This window comes from Phascolarctos cinereus, unplaced genomic scaffold (genome assembly GCF_003287225.1).
Source record: "Phascolarctos cinereus isolate Bilbo 61053 unplaced genomic scaffold, phaCin_HiC Scaffold_4;HRSCAF=312, whole genome shotgun sequence".
Lineage (NCBI taxonomy): Eukaryota > Metazoa > Chordata > Mammalia > Diprotodontia > Phascolarctidae > Phascolarctos > Phascolarctos cinereus.
This window is the reverse complement of record NW_027555847.1, coordinates 570,795,061-570,811,324: the sequence shown is the minus strand read 5'-3', so window position 1 is coordinate 570,811,324 and position 16,264 is coordinate 570,795,061. Positions and strand designations below refer to the sequence as shown.

The following is a 16,264-nucleotide window of genomic DNA, read 5'->3' as shown; positions in this document are numbered from 1 at the left end:
GAAAAAGTCTCCTTTTGAAACAAGAGGACCCTGTGGGCTCTACTTGCAGCTCATTTCCTATGTAACTTTAAGCAAGTCATTTAATCTCTAGACCTGAATTTTCTCATGCAAATGAAGGATCCTCTAATCAAAGGTCCTTTCCATCTCTGAAATCTGTGAGTTTATGTGTAGCACACATAGCAATGCTACCACAAAAAGGTATCTTTGCTGCAGTGGTGATTTTTTTCTGTCTTCTACACACTAATGTAAAAAGTTGCTGTTGCACTGTGTAGAAGCATTTGTTTAACTCTTAGAGCAAGACTACTCTTCTGATAACAAATTAAAAAGTTTTTAAAAATTTAAACTTTATTGTTAGAATATGACTTTTTTTTTAAAAAAACCAGCTTAATCCCATTGATTGTGATAGACCATGGATATATAATCCTTAGTGATTTTTTTTAAACAACCTCTTATACTCTTTGTATTTGTTTCTGTTATTTCTTTTTGCAAATCACGTGTTATGATAAATTATTTATAGAGCAAATAGACCAGCACATTGGGATTTTTCCTAATTCTGGAGCGGCTATTTTGGATTTTATTTAGTATCAATAAAAGATTTTTGTAATTTAGGAAGATTTCAGTTAATTAGCTAGAGTGTTCCTGTCATTTTAAAGGAACTACTAATTCCTACTTTTATTGGTTTTCCTAGTACCAGATAATAATAAACTTTTCCACAAACTAAAGTTTTGAGTTCCATATTCTATCCCTCCCTTCTTTTCTTCCTCCCTGAGACAGCAAACAATTTAATATGGGTTATACATGTTCAGTCATGCAAAACATGTGACCATATTAATCATGTTGTGAAGGAAGACATAGACCCAAAACGGGGGGGGAAACTTGGGGTAAAAATGCACAAAGTGAAAAATATGCTTTAATCTGCATTCAAACTGCATCAGTTCTTTCTTTCGAAATGGATAGCATTTTTCATCATAAATCCTTTGGAGTTGTCTTTGATCATTGTATTGCTGTTACTTTGTACAATGTTCTTGGTTTTGATTCTTGGTTTTACTTTGTATCAGTTTATATAAATCTTTTCAGATTTTTCTGAAATCTGCCTGCTCATCATTTCTTCTAGCTCAGTAATAATTTCATTACAATCATATACCACAACTTGTTCAGCCATTCCCCAAATGATGGACATCCTCACAATTTCCAATTCTTTGCCACTACAAAAAAAGCTACTATAAATATTTTTTGTGCAGATGGGTTCTTTTTCCATTTTTTGATCTTTTTGGGATGCAGACCTAGTCATGGTATTGCTGGATCAAAGGGTATGCACAATTTTTTAGCCATTTGGACATAATTCCAAATTGCTCTGTAGAATAGTTGGTTCAGGTTATAGCTCTAACAGTAGTGTATTACTATTTCAGTTTTCCCACATCTCCAACATTTGTCATTTTCCTTTTCTGTCATATAGCTAATCTAATAGGTGGGAGGTGGTACCTCAAAGTTGTTTTAATTTGTATTTCTCTAATCTGTAGTGATTAAAAGCATTTTTTTCACATGATGACCATAGATAGTTTTGATTTCTTCATGTGAAAACCTCCTGTTCATATACTTTGATCATTTATTATTTGGGGAATGACTTTTATTCTTACAAATTTGAAAGCATATAGCATTTTACTTGAGACTGAAACTAGATTTGAAGGAATTTAATCCAGTTTTTCTGGCTATAGTCAACATTGGAATTGTTGGCACAGTCAGCATTCTCAGCTGCTTTCCTCCCTGAAAAATTAAGGCTTAGGATTCAGGGCTTCATGTACCTTTCCCCATAACATCATAGGTCGTATATGAAACTGTGCCCTTTTCCCCCTTTTTTTTTTTTAAAAAAGCTTATTCATCTCAGTCCCCTCCTGTTGGCTTTACTGCCCTTAAACCATAGAAGCATCAGAACAAATCTATCTGTATATTTGTGTAAACTCATGGTTTTTGGTTGTTTTTTTTTTAATTTTTCATTTTCAGCATTCACTTCCATAAGATTTTGAGTCTTGCACTTTCTTCTTCTCCCATCTCCACCCAAGACGGCATGTAATCTGATATAGGGTATACTTATGCATTAATATTAAGCATATTTTTGCATTAGTCATGATGAAAAGAAGAATTAGAACTAATAGGAGGAACTTCCAGAAAGAAGAAGCAGAGCAAATAGTATGCTTCCATCTGCATTCAGACTACGTAGTTCTTTCTCTGGATGTGGATAGCATTTTCCATTGTGCATCTTTTGGAGTTAAAGGGTATGCACAATTTTGGGCATAGTTTCAAATTGCTCTCCAGAATTGTTGGTTCACAACTCCACCAGCTGTGCATTAGTGTTCCAGTTTTCCCATATCTTCTCCAGCATTTATCATTTTCTTGTTTTGTCATCACACCTATCAGTTTGATAGGTATGATGTGGTACCTCAGTCGTTTCGATTTGCATTTAAGTGTTCTAAATCAGTAGTGAGTTAGAACATTTTTTCATATGACTGTAGATACCTTTCATTTCTTCCTCTGAAAACTGCCTGTTCATATCCTGTGACCATCTGTCAATTGGAGAATGTCTTGTATTCTTATAAATTTGACTCAGTTCTCTATATATTTTAGAAATGAGGCCTTTATCAAAGATACGGGTTGTAAACATTCTTTCCCACTTTTCTGCTTCCCTCCTAATCTTGGATGCATTGGCTTTGTTTGTGCAAAAACTTTTCAGGTTAATGTAGTCAGAATTATCCATTTTGAATTTCATAGTGTTTTCTAAACTCATGTTTCTTTTGCAAAACTAGCCTGCCTGTTTTAATGAATTTATTTTAATCAACTCAGTATTTCCGTTTGGCCAAATAAAAGATTATTTTTTGTATGTCTGCTTCTATTTAAGTCCTAGAAGTAGTCATCAGTTACACTAGACTTACTTGACCTTTCAGCTTGTTCATTTGCATTTAAATTAATTTTATATGTGTAGTGTTGGATTATAAACACCTAAGGAAGCCTCTGCTATCCTATGCTATTTTTAGTTTTGTCACTTTAGTACATATGAGTACAGATTTCTTCAAAAGTTAAGGCAGTACTTTTTTAATCATTTTAAGTTATTTTGGAAAGGAAGCCCAGTTAATGAAATATTAAATCTAAAAATTATATGGTTAAGAGGTTTTAAAACTGAATGGCAATTTGAGCCCTGCTTTTATTTTTAAATCTCATGAGATATTAAACAAATCTTCATTAATTTGAAGGGGTTTTTGTACAGTTGAAATATATTAGGATTGGTGAACTGACATTTATATTTTTCAAGCTGCAGTGACTTTTTAAAATTTCAGTTCTGCCTTCATTGTGGCCTCAAAAAGCATATGTTATGAGAATGAAAACAATTGTTTTGAACATATTCTTATTCATTTGAGGTCAGCCTCCTTTGCTTTTCAAGTAGAATACTAAAAAACTCCTAATCCACCAGGTTCCCACTTCCGAAGTCTTCCTGACGTCCAGCAGTTGCCTACTACTGCCAAATTATTTTGACCTGATTAGTTTTTGCTTAACTAATTAGTGATTTCTTTGACTGCTATATGTATTGGTGTCATCTTACGACCACACATATATGTGTAGGACTTTCTGATTCTAAGAAAAAGACACTCTACCAGCGTCTAGTTATCTTTTCACAAATAACCACCTGTTTGATATAAAGCTTTCTAAAATATTGGGAAAACAGAAGTTGAATATTTGGCAAGAAAATACAACTCAATTCCAAGAAATTCCTTCATCGTGCTAAAATTCAGGTTTTACATCTCACAAAAGCAAGTCTTTTTTATCCTTTGCTTGTATGGGTAAAAGAAAAAATGCCGTGCTTATAATTGTCTGAAGATTTCTCTGGTGCTTTTAAATTGCACTACTAATTTTGGTAAGACTTTTCATCTTATACCTACCATCTACCATTTTGGCAGTTGCTGCCTCAAGAGCACTCGGTAATAGAGCATAGGGAATTTATTTCTATATGTCATTGACCCATAATCCTTAAGAGGTTTCAGAATAGAAGTAGCTTAATGAAAGTTGTCTACACTTATCTCAAGAGCCTGTTTAAAGGGTTGTCTAACTCTATATCATTAAAATCTAGTGTGATCTTTCAAACAATGCCTCAGGCCCTCTCATTTAGGAATTCTGGTTAAGTCTCATTGCATGAAAAGGTCCTGAATAACTGGGGTGGAAGTAAAACCTAAGGCTGGCTGAGGGGACTGTGCATTGCCTTTGGAAAGAAGCAGCCATAGCCAGGGGTACTTGTAAGATAACTAAATCCAGAAATTCCTCGCCTTCCCCCATTTCTTTTTTCCCCTTTCTAAAAAAAAAAAATCTAAAAGAAATTTAAAGATAAATCTTTAGAGATTTCATTGCCACCATCTTGGTGAATAATCAGTATTTTTAGGTTATATGAAGTATCCAAATTTGTTTTTTCCTTATTGAAGATCCTTATGTAGTTTATTGAAATGCTGTTGTACAGAGCAGCCCATGTATCTTAAGTTGAGTGCTGTTGCCTAGTTTCACAAAACAATTTTTAAAAATACCGTTTTATCATTTAATACAGAACCAAATTGGGCTGAAAAGGAATCTTCTATATTTGGGATATTTGTAATTTTTTCCCTACCTTACTAGTATATCATGCAAAGAAAAGCAACTCCCTAGATAAGTACCAGGCTCTTGTAATTTCTTAATATTACCATTCATCTGTATTATTATATAATCCCCAACAGTAACTTGTTTGAAAATTGAGTTTATGTTGATGATTCTGGATAAAATTCTAAAAATTTATGTTCAGATTGAAGAAATAAAGCCTCTTTATCCCCCTCCCCCAAAAAAAAGAGCAGAAAATTTAGTTTATTTTTAGAGTGACAGTAATATTTGAGAATACCAAGTTCATAGTTTCATTGTGTCAGGGCTACAGTCAGCTGTGGTAATATTGCATGTCTTGAGTCCAGACTAACTATTACTATCCAGAGCTTTGATGGTTCCCATTACATTCCTTCTTGTTGAAGGAACAGACAAAAGAAAAGCGCTCTTTTGTATGCAAACCCACTAATAAGGTACCATATCTCTATCTCCAGATTAGAAAAGGAGTGCTGCTGCATTGTTTCTCAATATCCAACCCAGAAAGAGAGACAATATCAGTAGTTGGGATGGTTGGAGGCAGCTAGTTGGCTCAGTGAATAGAGTGCTGGACCTGGCATCAGGAAGGTTTCATATTTGGCCTTAGACACTTAGAACTGTGTGACCATGGGCAAGTCACTTCCTTTCTCTGTTTGCGTCAGTCCACTGGAGAAGGCAGTCACAAACCACTCCAGCTTTACCCCACGGACATTATTGGAATGCTATGATCCACTGGGTCAAGAAGAGTGGGACAGAACTGAACAACAACCCTATTTTAAATCCTGACTCTTCCATGAAGGACTCCATAATCTGTATGTTCTACCATATCTAAAACTGTACTAAACACTTGGGCCCTCAGGAAACATTTCTTGTCACATTTTTAAAGTCTAAACTAGTACTTCTAGTGCTTTTCAGTTTCATTTCCCCAATAGCATTGCCTTCAAAATTTCCAATGTAAAGTTTGTTATAGTTGCTCTTAGGGTTATAGGAATAGATGTCCAATCGCTTCCTTTGCCCAGCGTCCCACAAATACCAAGACTGCCTTGGTAGCACTTTTGTCTTTGTTTTGCTGTCACAAGTTTTATATTGTATTTCAATTAATGTAAGCATCTTATTAAATAATTAAATAGCACTGTACCTTTAAATCCTAAAAAAGAAAGAAAAGATGTGTGTGTGTGTGTGTGTGTATGTGTGTGTGCATATATTCAGTGATTTCCATTAAGTTGTTCGTAAAATTAAAATTAATTATCATTATGGTAGCTTTTTGTTTCTAAAAGACAAAACACTGAGTAATATCCTTTCTCTTTTTTTTCTATCTCCTTCCCACCTTCCACTCCCTTAAGAAACTTTGTAAATACCTTTATACAGTTTAAGAAGCCCATCATTGTAGCAGTAAATGGTCCTGCCATTGGACTTGGAGCATCCATATTGCCTCTTTGTGATGTAGTTTGGGCTAACGAAAAGGCTTGGTTTCAAACACCATATACTACATTTGGACAGAGTCCAGATGGATGTTCATCACTTATGTTCCCGAAGATAATGGGACTGGCATCTGTGAGTATCTTTATTTTATTGTGCATTTGGAAATCATAATAGAGTGTTCAGCTTGGTTACCTAATTAAAGTAAAAAGAGTGTCATGATCCTCAGTGTTTCATTTGCTGGGTGTAGAAATCATTTTATGTTCACCATTAGTTTCTCCCCCCCCCATAAATTATTAGGAAGTATTTCAATTCATTGAACATTTCTTATGATCCCTTAGCATGCCTGGCCCTGTCATGGTTTGGTGGTTACATAACAACATCACTTTTAGAAGCATTTGGTTTTACCTAGGAAAGACTGGCATAACAGTGTGGTGTGTTTATTTTTGTTTTTTTTTGTTTGTTTGTTTTTTAAGTTAAAGTCAAGATTATTCTGTGGTAAACATTGGTGCTATCTAGTTTTCTTAAATCCCAAACTTTCTTGGAGGAATTCAGCATTTAGCTAAATTATACTGGAAGAGAAAGGAAAAATGCCCTTAATGATAAGTAGTGGTGAGGCATTTTTAAACTTAAATTGATTCCCACCATGTCATATCTAGTTTTCTATTTTAAAATTGTAATTTCATTGGTTTTAGGAACTCTCCATGAAGAAACTCTTAGTAGCAATGCAGACTGGTAATTGTTCTGCAACTTTTTGTCTGGGAAAGTGCCTGAGGCTGCTTTGCCCAGAAGTAGGACTTCAGTTTTCCTTATTTCCAACTAGATGTTCCATTGGTCAGAGAACTGCCCAAAAGATAGATGTTCACAAGCATTGTTTTACCTATAATTTTTTATCTGTTTATTTATTTTGGCTAGGCAGTGGGGTTAAGTGACTTGCCCAGGGTCACACAGTGATATGTCTGAGGCCGCATTTGAACTCAGGTCTTTCTGACTCCAGGGCCAGTGCTTTGTCCACTGCACCAGCTAGCTGCCCCCACCTATAATTTTCTAAGCAAGATGTTTGGGTAATAAATGAAATATGAGCTGCTTTTGATTGATAATGCTTATCTTGACCCAGTATTCTTGACTCAAGTGTTCTTTTCTACTATTATCCATCTGTGCTGGGACCAAGTTTCATCTAAGCCAAACTACTGAAAAAGTACTAGAAGTTTGTTTTAAAATTAGCTTAGATAGTATTCTTTTAGAGATTTGTTCACTGGAGATAGAAAGGCTTACTCTGGAATATTTTTGAATAAACACGATGAGGTCTCTTTTTATTTTTCCCAATTTATTTTGACATTTTTATTTAAAATTTTGAGTTACGGATTCTTTCTCTCTCTCCCTCCCTCCCCTCCCCTGCACTTTCCTGAGATTCATTTCTAAATAGACCATATTTCTTAATTTGCCTGCCTACATTTGCTAAAAATAAACATGTGCACCAGAGATTTCCTTATAAACTTGCACAAATAACTTTCACAATGCATATTTATAAGTTTTTTTACACTGAAAAACAATAATATCTTTACATTTGATTGATAAATGCAAAGTGTATATTATCATACTTTTTTTTTATTATAAAACTTAGCTGAATAAAACAGCCTTAAAATACTCCATTGAGTTGGTAATGTTAAAATTATACGAGATTTAGTCGGTCAGACTACTAGCATGTACTGGGGGCAGCTAGGTGGCAAGGTGGATAGACTGCTGGGCCTGGAGTCAGGAACACTTATCTTCCTGAGTTCAAATCTGACCTCAGACACTTATTAGTTGTATAACCCTGGGCAAGTCACTTAATGCTATTTGCCTCAGTTTCCTCATCTGTAAAATGAGCTGGAGAAATAAATGGCAAACCACTCCAGTATCTTTGCCAAGAAAACTCCAAATGTGCTGTAATATAATGAAGGCAAAATGGTAGCTGCTCTCAAGTAACTCACAATCTTAAAGAGGGGATGAGGGTAATCAAGATACATACAGGATAAATTGAGAGTAATCTCTGGAGGAAAGCATTAAATTAAGCTCTGGGAAAGGCCACTTGCACAAGAGGAGACTTTAGCAGAGTCTTGAAGGAAGCCAACTTATCAGATACAACCATTAGGAAACAACTCATTCCCGTGCATGGGGGTCCAGCTAGTGCAAATACTCTTATGTTCTAGGAACAGCAAAGAAGGCAGTGTCAACTACATCCCAGAGTGCATGACGGCATGACTGGAAATATAGGAAAGGTCTAGGTTATTTAGGGCAGCTGGATGGTACAGTAGATGGAGCACCAGTCCTGGAGTCAGGAGGACTGTGAGTTCAAATCCAGCCAAATACACTTACTAATTATGTAATACCACACACACACACACACAGAGCCAGATTTTATATTTGATCTTGGAGGTGATAGGGAGCCATTAGAGTTTATTGAATAATAACAGTGATATTAGATCTATGTTTCAGTGGATCTGTTAGTAGATCAGTTTGACAGCTAAATAGAGAGGATGAACTGGGGTCGAGAGAGATCAGAGAAGGCTATTGATGCATAGTTCATCTCTAAGGTGATGAATGCCTACAATAGGGTAACAGCAGTGTCAGAGGGAAGAAGGAGATGAAACTGAAAAATGTTACAAAGGTGGAAAAGACAAGACTTGTCCACTGATTCGATATGGTATGTGGAAGAGAATAAGGAGTCACAGATGACACCTAGGTTGCAAGCCCAGGCAACGGCAAGGATGTTGATACTCATGACCATAATAAGGAAATTAGAAATATAGGAGGGTTTGTGGGGAAAGGTATTGATTTCAGTTTTAAATTACATGAGTTCAAGTTGTGTATGGGGCATCCAGTTTGATGTATCTAAAATAGGCAGTTGTAGAAATATTCCTGTGCTGGAAGAAATGATGTATATGACGCACACAGAGAAGCTTGGGAAAATTTACATGGACCATAAATGAAGTAAGCATAGAAAGTAACCCAAAAACCCAGTGACTACAATATAAATGGAAAGATCATGAAAGAATAAGAGAGAATGTTGCAAAGTTATCAAGAAAAAGCATGTCTTCAAAGAAGAAATATGAAAAGATAGCCCTTGTCCCCACTCCACTCTTTGCATAGGTGAGAGGGCCACAGATATACACATATTTTTAGACTTTTTCAAATTATTGATAAGTTTTGCTGATGTATTTTTTCCCCCTTAAAAAGTAATTGTTGAACTGGATGACTTTCTGGGAAGGGGGGGGAAAGGATATTGGGAGAAATTTGGGTAATACAAATAAGCTAAATATATCAGTAAAATTATCTTTAAAAAAGAAAAATGATCAACTTCACAGAGATGATAAAAAGCTATGGGAGCTGATGAAATCACCAAGTAGAACAGTATAAAGAGAGAAAAGAGGACTTGGTAGAGAGCCTTTGGCTGATACCCATAGTTTTCAGGTGTTATATAGATGAAGATCCAGTAAAGGAGACAGAAAGTAGATATCAGACATATTTCAGAAGCCCTGTAAAAATGTCTCCACAAAGGCAACTCTCAAAGAACTCATAAAGCTAGGTATATGTTCACCAAAAATATTCGTCACTCTTATGCAGGGTGTCTTACATTAAGTCCAAATTGAAGAATTTCTTAGAGACATTGAAGCGTCCCCCCCCGACTTCCCCACCCCCATTTTCCTAGTTGCAGATGACAGGATTTTGATTACCTTGATTGAGTTATAGAACATTATATGGCTGTCTCAACAAGATCCATGGTGCCTCAGAAGAGACTGGCTTGATAGTACATAGAGTCAAAACAAAGGAAATAGAAATATCTTTGCAGTCAGTCAATCCATTGTTTGATTCATCTCTTTATATATTAGACATTTTAGATGAACAGTAAGATTTGAATATGTGGAAGAGCATGGAATGGATTGTATTTGGAATATTCCATGGTTTTTTCAATAATAACCCATTTTACCCCTGGGACAAAACCCACAGGTTTTTTGTTTTAGGTTTGTTTGGTTTTTAAAAACAGAATAATTTATGGTTGAAAATCTTAGAATACTACAGTATCAGAGAAATCTTTGGTGACCTTTAGGGCAATGGAGATGCACATAGCAGGAAGCAAGTAAGTTACAGCATATTTCCAATGATGGGCCTACAGGTAAAAGGTGTTATAATGGATAAGAAACTGTATTCCTAAGGGAGGTAGACTGCTCATGTAGGAAAAGGCTATCAACAAATGGACAGGCTGAATGCAACACTGGTATTCACATAAAGTAAAAAAAAATCTAGACGAAGGTGTCCAGCACATTGGCTAGATTGTCTTCAAGAGATTATGGGAGAACATGGACCAGAATCTCACAGGAACAGTGGGTAAATTGAAATCTGTGTTCTTGGAAAGGAATACTCCCTCATCAAAAAGTTCATACATCACATCCATCGATGTATTCAGATTTGTATCTACCGTTACTGTCAGTCAGGTTAGATGCCTATTATGTGTCAGACACTCAAGTAGTATGCTTGTCACTGAACAAACAGTGGAAGAATGAAATAGCCCCTTTCCACCAGGAACGTATGCTGTAACAGGAGGACATAACATCTACTAAGTGATGGAGACAAACAGCAGTAGCAACATGGGGAATCAGGAAGAGCTTCTTGTAGAAGGTAGTCCTTAAACTGAGCCTTGAAGGAAACTTGAGTTTCTCAGAAGTGGAATTGAAGAGGCAGGTCAAGCTGATGAATGGGAGTTGTGTTTGAGGCATGGCAAGAAAGGCCAGTCTGCTTAGATCATAAAGTAGACGGAGGGGAATAACATATAATAATAGCCAGAAAAGTTATTTGCTGCCAGGTTAGGAATAACATTAAATGTCTGACTGAGGAGTATATGTTTATTCCTAAATGTGAGAGTGAACTATTGGGATCTGTCACATAGGGGAGTTAACGTGGTCCATTTAGGAAAATAATTAGCAGTTGTGCAGAGAATACAGTTATCCCTTCTACATTACAGCGGTTAGGGGTGCAGCGCCCACATGATCTGGAAAATCCATGTAAAAGTTTTTTGCACACATTTCCGACCACCACCCATACCAGAGAAGAATTCTAAATTTATTGTAGTATTAAAAGATAAAATGTTGATATTATACAACACTACACATATATTTTATGCATTTCTGAGTTTCTAAAGAACTTTTTCTGTGTTATCTGCTCGTGTTATCTCGAGTTGTCTGTGACTTCTGCAAAACTCCCCAAAATTCCCATTTAATTTCTTATGTTGACCTGTGATATATCAGAGCCATGATAGGCAAAGTCTCGATGTGGAAGGGATAACTAGAGTGAAAATGAAAGATATTTGAAGCAGAGAGATCTTTTTAAGAGGCTTTTACAGTAGTCCAAGCAAAACTTGTTTAGAGCCTAAACTGGGCTGGTGCTGTGTAAATGGAGTTAAGGAATAGAATTCTAAATTTATTTTATATTATCTAGTCTTCCCAACTTTACATCGTGTGTGTGTGTAAAAACATATTAAGAAAATAATCTTTTTCAAATGCCACGGATTATTAGAATTAATTAATGTTTTAACTGAAGTAGTGTAAATGTGTCAAAAATACAACATGGACATAGCAAGTACAGAGCAAATCATATAACATGACCCAGCAATACAGAGGAGATCCTCTGAGCTGTGTAATTAGAAGAAAGAGTAGCAACTTCTTTTAGTTAAGAAAATGTAGTCAGACTTTTCATTAAATATGTAATCTTAACAAAATGTGCCAAGTTTTCAAACATATAGCAAATCAACTTTTGAAACATTGCCTAGTTAGAAGTGTTCTTTCTAATCAGAAGGAATTTTTTATGGCCTGTAACTGCTTATTCATTATTATCTTAGAAATGCTTTGGTTTTGTATTTGGTAAAGTGAGACTGGTAGTGGCTGTTTGGATCAGATGCTAAAAAATATCACCCCAAGGATCTACATAAAAGACAGGCATTTTTAAAAATTCATCTTTGGTTTCGATTTTCTGATGTGTATATTTCTTAGTTTGAATCACTCCCACCCAATCCTCCATTTCATTTCATATCAGAAATAACTTTTCTTTCCCTTAGGCAAATGAAATGTTATTCAGTGGAAGGAAGTTGACTGCGCAGGAGGCTTGTGCCAAAGGACTGGTCTCCCAAGTGTTTTGGCCGGGGACATTCACACAGGAAGTAATGGTTCGAATTAAGGAACTTGTCACATGTAATTCAGTTGTAAGTTTGTTTTCTTACATATAATATTTTAATCTTAGGACTTATGGCACTTGTCCTCAAAAGAGCTCAAAACCCTATTTCAAAAACTTGAAAACAGTTAATACTTCCTAAACACTTTAGCTTTTCTGAAGGGGAAAAAAGTGCTTTTGCTTTATTCTTTACTGCTTGATGAGCAGCCCTTTTCCACTGCAGTCTCACCCTGATTTTGAGGCCTTATGACTCTGGTTGTCAGAGGTGCTGAAAGAGAGCCTTTGACTGCTTGTCTGTTATCAAAGCCCCAGCCTGGCAAAGTTCAGAGAAGCTTGTGGCTAGGTTGGCTGCAGGATAACTAAAGACCATCTGCTAATTCTTAAAAGGGTTGTAATCTGTGACCATGGAAGTAATACTCATATTGAAGTGCCTTAAAAAACAAAACAACAAGGGGCAGCTAGGTGGCGCAGTGGATATAGAACACTGGCCCTGAAGTCAAGGAGGACCTGAGTTCAAATCTGGCCTCAGACCAAACACTTGACACTTAACTAGCTGTGTGACCCTGGGCAAGTCACTTAACCCCAATTGCCTAAAAAAAAAAAACACAACAAAACAACAACCACATGCAACATTTAAAACTAGAATAGAAGCCATAACCAGGAACTGACACATTCTAGTATTTTTTTTTCTAATCAGTATTTCTGTCCCTAGTTTAGTATATTTTTAAATTTCCCTTCATCATTTGAGAAGGAAACAGGAACCTTAGAATTTGATGTGAAAATGGAACCTAGCAGAGGAGCAGTAACAATGTTCTTTTCGTGAATCCTCGCAGACATATTTCTGGTTGGAGGATAAAAAACAGTTGGTTCATTTTCTAGGCGAAAAAAAGCAAGATATAAAGTGAATAAGCAATAGAGCCTGTAATATCTAATCTTCCTTGTTAGCAACGCATTATTTGGTTCAACCTTTAAAGTGTTACAGAATGACACTTTTGTATAGATTATTGTCACATCTATTACTTTTTTGGGGTTTTTTTATTTTTGGTTTGGTTTGGTTTTTGGTGAGGCAGTTGGGGTTAAGTGACTTGCCCAGAGTCACACAGCTAGTAGGTGTTATGTGTCTGAGGCCGGATTTGAATGCAGGTCCTCCTGAATCCGGGGCCAGTGCTGTTTCCGCTGTGCCACCTAGCTGCGCCCACATCTATTACTTTAAAATTATTTTACCAAATAAGACTGCCCTAAACCATCTTCAAGCATAAAAATGTTGCACAAATATCCATATTTTAATACTTCCTGTTTCTCACAGTTGACATTCTTATACATTTTAAAATTATGCTAAATAACACATCCATTCTTTTAACAATAAAATGATTTTCCAATCAAAGAACAATATAAAATTATTTTTTCCCTAAATCTCAAGGCGTTTTTATCACATAATCATTGAAAAAGACCCTTCCAAAGACACATGAGGATCCATCCTATTTCTAAAGATCACGGAAGAGACACTTTCAGTCAGCCGACAAGTTCTTGGACTTTGCATCACTTGGATTGTTTAGTAGAAAATGTCCAAAGATAACAGGACACACATTTATTCGTTTATTGAGCAGTGTGCAAGTTACACTATTCAGAATTCAGAAGATTTCATTTCAGTCCAGAACAACCATACATAGCATTATACTTGAGACTTGTATTCATTTTCTGTCATGATAGAGTTGTAATGTAGACAGGGGCGTGCTGGGAACCTAAAACTGGTGTTTGATAGTCATCTTGCAACTGATGTTATTGCCCATGTTTATAATATAAAAATGTGAAACGTCTGTTGTTTTGCCATTTGTGTGCCTGCACTATGAAGAATGTTCCCAGGTGCTTTTCTGAGCTGATGATCCTTCTTCTTTACGTCACTCATTTTGTCCATGTCAGTTCAGGGAATTAAGCAGTGATGCACTCGTTGCCCAGTACTAATAGATTGTTATTCTTTGACCTAGGTACTTGAAGAATCCAAAGCTCTAGTGCGCAGTATCATGAAGGTGGATTTGGAACAAGCAAATGAAAAGGAATGTGACGTTTTGAAGAAGATCTGGGGCTCTGCCCAAGGAATGGACTCCATGTTGAAATATTTGCAGAGGAAAATTGATGAATTTTGATTGGCAAAAATGACACTGGAATTGTGTTTAGTGGGACATCAGTGGCTCAGCAATGCCATAATTCACTTAAATCCAGAAACAAGTTTACTCATCAGTAAAACAGCTTGGAAATAAGACTGGAAAAGTTCAAGCTTTTACCGTCAAGGAGTATTTTAAAGTACTGTATCCTTTAAAAGAAAAAGGGCAAACAAAGCGCCTTTATCCCAATATAATTATTTTATACAAAATAAATATATACACACAAACTGAAAAGTTATAATGTTGAGCACCAGACAGTTCTTTGAATCTCTAATTTTTGTTATCTTTGGCTAGTACTGTATAAAGAAGAAAAGGATTGAATGGTGTTTGTTGTTTTCTGGGTGGCAGGAAAGTCTAGAATAATGTTTGTTTTTCTCATTTTTTTTTCCCTCCTGGAATACAGAGTCAAAACGGGTATGAGCCAGCCCCCTTCTCCTCACTTACCCACCCGCTAAGTCAGTAAGATCTGAGATTTTGGCTGAGTTTCCAAGAAGGTGCAAATACCTCAGAGGATGGAATTTATATATCAAAATAAGTCTTAGGCTTTAGTTTATACCCCTCTAATGAGAAGTCAAGTGATGAACATATCTCCAAAACTGAATGTGTGCTCAGGATTTATACTTAGCCCTTTTTTTGAAGACATGTCCAATTCTTACCCAGTTAGCATGAAGAAACCACTGTCTCTAGAAGAAAGCTTGTTTTGCAGTATTAGTGAATCACTGAATATCTTATGTATGAATATCTAAGTTATAAGTTAGTCTTAGTGGGTTTTAAAAGTAATTAGTTTTCCTGACTTTTTTGAAGAATAACTACATAAGTGCTTCTTGTTGCTGGGTGAGAATACTACTTTATATACAGTTTTGTTTTTTCTATTTGCAGTTTTAATTGATGTATTACACCAAAAAGAAAACATTTTATGTTCATAAAGTGTAATTTTTAGGTTCACTTAGAATATATTTTATTTAATAAGTTAAAATTCTTTTGGCACACTATTAAATACAGAAACTCCTTTCAAAAAACTACCTTATATTAGACATGTAATGCTTTTTATATATACACTATATACTGTATACAGTATGGTGTACAAGAGTGCCCTGTGTAAATAGACATATTTGCATTCCTTTCAGGAGTGGTTACTGATTCCTGACTACAGATGCCTGTTATTAGTTGGGCACCTGTGCTTGCAACGTATTGAATGTATGAAGAATGAAATAAAATCAGACCTTATTTTTGTACAGTTTTGAAGTTTGTACTTGGAACTGACCACCTCCCCTTCCTCGTGGAGAGCTGTACAGTGTGTAAATCTGCCTTTACCTTGGATTGGTACAGTATTTTTGCATCTGTGGGACCTACTTTTTTTGTTCAGTAGTTGAACTATATATAAACTGTACAATCTGTAAAGTTTTTATAGAATAAATATTCAGCTGTGAAAACTGGTTAAAATAAAACTAATATTTCTTAACACATTCTAAATTTCTCTGCTACAGTCCAGTTTTTTTTGAGTTTTTTATATTTTTTCCAAGAATTCTCTTATCAGTTTTTCATCCTTTTAGAAACTTTTCTGGGAGTTGAGTTTTCAGAAGGAGTAAGAGCATCTTTGGGTTTGTTAAATATAGCTTCTATAAGTTATCTAAGAAATTGAAGAAGCCAGTAAAAGAACTTCTATAAATCTATTAAGATTTTCCTTGAAACGTGGCTTTAGAAAAGAAAATGGTACTTCTCTTCTGCTGTCAAGTAGAATGCCCTTGAGTTAATTTTGAGTATTAAGATTTTCTTAAATTGCAATAATGGTCTCTAAATTATGGTCCAGCAAACATTTCTGGCAGACTTCACTATAA

The 16,264-nt window shown here is 35.6% G+C and overlaps 1 protein-coding gene across 1 annotated transcript in view; it reads left to right on the top strand.

Moving 5' to 3' along the window:
• CDYL (chromodomain Y like) overlaps positions 1 to 15,899 on the top strand; it is a 161,182-nt gene extending 145,283 nt beyond the window's left edge. The window contains exons 5-7 of the mRNA XM_020973811.2: positions 5,985 to 6,195; positions 12,152 to 12,295; positions 14,250 to 15,899. Of these exons, the coding sequence (XP_020829470.1) occupies positions 5,985 to 6,195; positions 12,152 to 12,295; positions 14,250 to 14,408 (514 nt within the window). The 3' untranslated portion in view covers positions 14,409 to 15,899. The remainder of the gene's footprint in view (positions 1 to 5,984; positions 6,196 to 12,151; positions 12,296 to 14,249) is intronic.
• The last annotated feature ends 365 nt before the right edge of the window (positions 15,900 to 16,264 follow it).